Source organism: Podarcis bocagei, assembly GCF_964188305.1.
Source record: "Podarcis bocagei genome assembly, chromosome: 1".
Lineage (NCBI taxonomy): Eukaryota > Metazoa > Chordata > Lepidosauria > Squamata > Lacertidae > Podarcis > Podarcis bocagei.
This window is the reverse complement of record NC_138125.1, coordinates 88,792,577-88,797,030: the sequence shown is the minus strand read 5'-3', so window position 1 is coordinate 88,797,030 and position 4,454 is coordinate 88,792,577. Positions and strand designations below refer to the sequence as shown.

At 38.3% G+C, this 4,454-nt stretch overlaps 1 protein-coding gene across 1 annotated transcript; it reads left to right on the top strand.

Annotated features, from left to right (window-relative positions):
• Positions 1-1,080: 1,080 nt before the first annotated feature.
• Positions 1,081-3,721, top strand: TEX12 (testis expressed 12). Its single transcript, XM_081201775.1, has 5 exons — positions 1,081-1,221; positions 2,026-2,091; positions 2,299-2,410; positions 2,504-2,555; positions 3,125-3,721. Exons 2-5 carry the CDS (start codon positions 2,032-2,034, stop codon positions 3,288-3,290), a joined length of 390 nt encoding a protein of 129 aa, XP_081057901.1. The 5' UTR covers positions 1,081-1,221; positions 2,026-2,031; the 3' UTR covers positions 3,291-3,721.
• The last annotated feature ends 733 nt before the right edge of the window (positions 3,722-4,454 follow it).

Sequence of the window (4,454 nt, the reverse complement as noted above, 5' to 3'; positions counted from 1 at the left end):
CAGTTTGCAAAATCTAGTAACACAGATAAGATTCCCCACACAATAAGCATACATAAACATGGTGAATTCTACACCATTAACACATGTTCTTGTTACAGCTCTGACAATAAACTTGTAAGCACAAATGGGTTGTTGCAGGGTGTAGCAGTTTGTTAGACTAGGACCTGGAAGGCCAAGGGTTCAAATTTGCACTCAGTCATGATACTCACTGAGTGATTTTGGGCCAGTCACTGTATCTCAGTTTAGCCCACCTCAAAGGGTTATTGTGAGGATAAACTGGGGAGGGGGAGATTATCTTTGGAAGAGAGCAAAGCTAGGATTTAAATGTGGTAAACAAAAATAACTACAGTAGCCTGCTTTGAATGAGTTGATTCTAATTTGTTCTTCTTGTAATTCTGAAAACAGAATCTGCAAGGAGTGATCCTCGATTAAGAATATGGAGCAGTGTGCAATTTTGTGTATGTGGCAATTATGAGAAAATAGGTGTTTAATGTGGTCCAACAAACTGAACGGGCAGCATGTTGCTTCTGTGCTTTTTAAATGACAGCTAAACAAACTGGGAGTTTCATATTGGTTTCAAAAGTCGCTGAAGGGTAAATAACCCATAAGCTGTCCTGATAAAAGTTGGTCCTCAGTATTACTTTATTGTTGTGCCTTCTCCTTTCTCAAATGAGTCAACGTGGCTACTTGTTTTTGGGTCGCATCCCACTAAATTCTTCACAGAATTGGAAAAGTTAGTCATCTCCATTCACTTTAACGGGCTGACTTTGAGTATGAGTAAGACTTTAAATAAGCTTTTGTGAACAAGGTAATTATATATAAACTTCCAGGATAAAAGGAGACCTGAGTTGGCTCTGAGGGAGGGGTTCACAACTTTTTTCATAGTTCCTATACAGGAAGCCTGCCTCAAATGTGCTTGCTGCCTACAAACTAAACTCTTTTAAATACAATTTGTACCGTTATTCTGCTTCGACTTCTCTCTCCCGAGCTGAGGAGAGCAAACACGACACGCGCTTCCCGCCAAAACTCCCTGAGCACGAGCCGATCGTTAACGGTCACCAGAAAAATTTTGAGGAGGGAGGGGTAGCTGAGCCCTGCGGCGCGTGCCCCCCTCGCTCCGCCTATTCCCCACGCTGCAGGGAATGCGCATGCTCGGAAGCGGGGATCCGCAGAGAGGTCTTCTTCTCTCTTTCTCCACCTCATATTTAAGGGGGGTGTGAGGTGATGAGGGGGCGAAAATGCGGGAAAACTCCCATAGGGTGCATTCACACGAGGGGCGGAGGGAGCGTATGGAAACACACGCACGCATATAAAGATGATAAAAGTTAAAGGGTGTCCATTGGAGGATGTTTACATTTAATAATAAGAAGAGCGCGTGTTTGTCCATGTCGATGAGGGATTCATTCCCCCCCCCCCATGATTAGCTTTACTAGCAAACCAGAGCTTAAAGTAACCCTTTTCCAGCGCTGGGAGGAGCACGGGGAGCTTTCACATTACAAAATTACACGCTGCAATCGACACACGTGTTGCAACACAGTTTGGAAAGCTCTCCTGTACTCCTTTGACTGCACATTCAAATGAAAATATGAAACATACGGTGGTCATCACAATGAAATAAACTGATTAGATCTGCTCAACCTCTCAGTATTGATGGGCCAATATGTTTAAGTAGAGCTGCCCAACCTCATTTCCAAATAAATACCATTTCACTCTTTTCCTAAACAGCAGTTCTTGTTTTTCCTTGCTTTTGATCTATTCCATGTTTCAAACTGTAATGTTTCCAGTGAGTGATGGGTGATAGGTTCTAGGAAACAATTGTACAACTGTTAACAGTGCCATTCATGTAAAATAAAAATTGTTGCCTGAATACAGACCTTGGGACTGGTCACTATGCAAGTTATTTGTCCCTGTCTAGTTTTCTTAGAGTAAGGACAGCACTGTGATATTATTTTGTAGTTACATATTGCAATACCTTCACAGGAAAAAAATATTGTTTATCAAATATGACATTACATTTTTTATCAGGTAACAATGACAAGTAACCTAGTAAAGTCTGATGAAAATAGAAAAAAACGTAAAAATGAAGAAAAGGTGAGCAGTTTTAAATAGCCATTTTTATTTTTTAAATGTAAAATGATTGCAGTTTCTGTTTTGGTTCTTTTTCTTTTGCAAAAATGCATTTCTGTGACACATACAGTCACATATTATGTGGTAAGTGTGGTGTGAAAAAAGTATGTGCATAGTTCTGCAAGGCTGAAAGATTATTCCAGCTTTCCATTGTTTGTTTTCTGTTGACAGAATGAATCTTCAGAAAATCCACAAATGTCTTCTTTTGAGAAAATGGATTTGTCTCTTTCTGAAAGCTCCCAGGCAGTTCTCAAAACTGAAGCCCTAGAAAAAGTTTTGAATGGTGACGTATATAAAATTATATCAACTTGTAATAAATATCAGTTAATTAACCTTTACATCTACTTTTTACTAAAACAAATATTTATATTAACAGATACAACCAAAGAAATAAATATTCTATTATCAAAATATGTTCATATTTTAAGGCAAGTATACTGTTTTATTAATTTATTTTTTATAGTATTTATCCAGCTAGTGTAACAAATATTCAGCTAAATTGTTGATAATTTCAAAGTGGTATTTGTGAATTTTTTATTAATTAAAACATTAAACCAACAAACTATTGCTCCTTATCTGGAACAACTTCAGTGTTTGACATTTGCTCTTCGCTTTATGCGTAGACCTATCCTCTGTTAGTGACACTTCATAATACAGTATAATTACTTTGAAATTAAAATAATTATTTTGTTCTGATCTCCTTACATATTGACATTACAAGTAACTGTCTTTTATATAGGGTCTACAATTATGTATTCTGTGAGTTAGGAATATTTTAAATACAAAATTTTACCTAAAAAATGAGACACATACCGGTATGTATGTATGTATGTGTATATATATATATATATATATATATATATATATCCAGTTGCATGTTTACATTATTATTGCAGAAATGTTTGCAGAATGAGTAGGTACCAGCAGACATCAGTAAAAATTAATGTTAATTTGTAGCTTTATATTAACTACAGATTTTTATTTTTGGTAAGTAAAGTGAGAGAGCAGCAATGGATGCCTCATATGTAGAGGAGCTTGGAGGAATTCTGAAAGAAGCTGGTTCTATAGAATATCACTTGAGATTGAAATGGGAGAATCTAAAGCACAGGTTTGCCGCAATGACAGGCCCTCTACAAAGTGAAAATGTATTATCTAGCAAATGATCTTTATTCAAAGGCACTGGCTGCATGTTTAGAGTTCTATATCTGCTGAACACTAATGTATAATTGAAATACCCTTTTATCTGGCTGGATGCTTGATGCACATACTTGTATTGTATACTGTCTTCATGCAAGTTATGATTACACTGCCTGTAAAAATATCTCTGTCGTGAGGATAGAATCTCTGCCATGCATGTCTACCTGTCTGTTCTTTGTGACCTCTATTCATGACCTCCAGCCCTTACTGCACATCACTTACTCATATCTTTCTGCAACTGCATTGCTCCTCACAATGAATTCTGTAAATTCAAATGTATGTGGCATTGGCACTGTGGATATTTTCCTCTGAGGACTTATTATGAGCAACCCTGTTTTTAATGTTTAAAATTTGTGAACTCACATGCTTATTAAATAAATATTCAATGAACAACAAATCTTAAGTTGCAGGAGAAATCCAGTCAGACTGAAAACATGGGATTATTTTATTTGTTTTGTTGTATTATATTTTTTTGCTGTAATCCACCCTGGGGTCTTATGGTGAAGGACAGGTTAATTAATTAATAATATCTGAACTATAGGCTATGTTCAGATATCCTGCCACTTTCATAAGTTTTTTTCTGAAAAAGGTAAAGCAAGCCTCAGGACAAGGAGGGGAATGTGGGAGCTGTTCCACTCTATTAAGGGCTATTTATGGCCCGTTTAATCTTATTAGCCAGGGCCTGGTGCTGTGATCCATTGCAAGCATTTCCTCCAGGCAGCAGGAGGAGGATGGATAATTCTGGCAGTGGATGGCTGGCTGGGTGGGCCTGCCTGCCACAGATCCATTACAATGGAAATGTCTCCCATCAATTTGTCCTCATTTCCATGTCAATGGCATGGGTAAGAATGGGCAGCTGTGGGGGCAGGACCTTCTGGTCCCATCTGGGATAGTCACCACTCCCTTCATTGGGGCATGATGCTCTTTTGGGACTCCTTTTTTTCAAAACCAGTGTTCCCCCTGCCTCCCCCCCCCCGCAGAGTATGTATATTTATTTATGCCCATTTAGGCAATGAGGAAAAGGTTCATTAGCTCTGGGTTGTTAACAAGGAGGTGTCTTCCCTTCTGTCCTGCTGTCATGTCAGCCCTGCTGTTTGATCAAGTATGGCTTGACCCTTCATTGTAACCCC

Excerpts from the sequence above, each read along its gene's own strand:
- TEX12 (XM_081201775.1), top strand. The coding sequence starts at position 2,032 with ATGACAAGTAACCTAGTAAAGTCTGATGAAAATAGAAAAAAACGTAAA. Across the intron at positions 2,092-2,298 it reads AACGTAAAAATGAAGAAAAG|AATGAATCTTCAGAAAATCC; the intron begins GTGAGCAGTTTT and ends TTCTGTTGACAG. Across the intron at positions 2,556-3,124 it reads AAATATGTTCATATTTTAAG|TGAGAGAGCAGCAATGGATG; the intron begins GCAAGTATACTG and ends TGGTAAGTAAAG.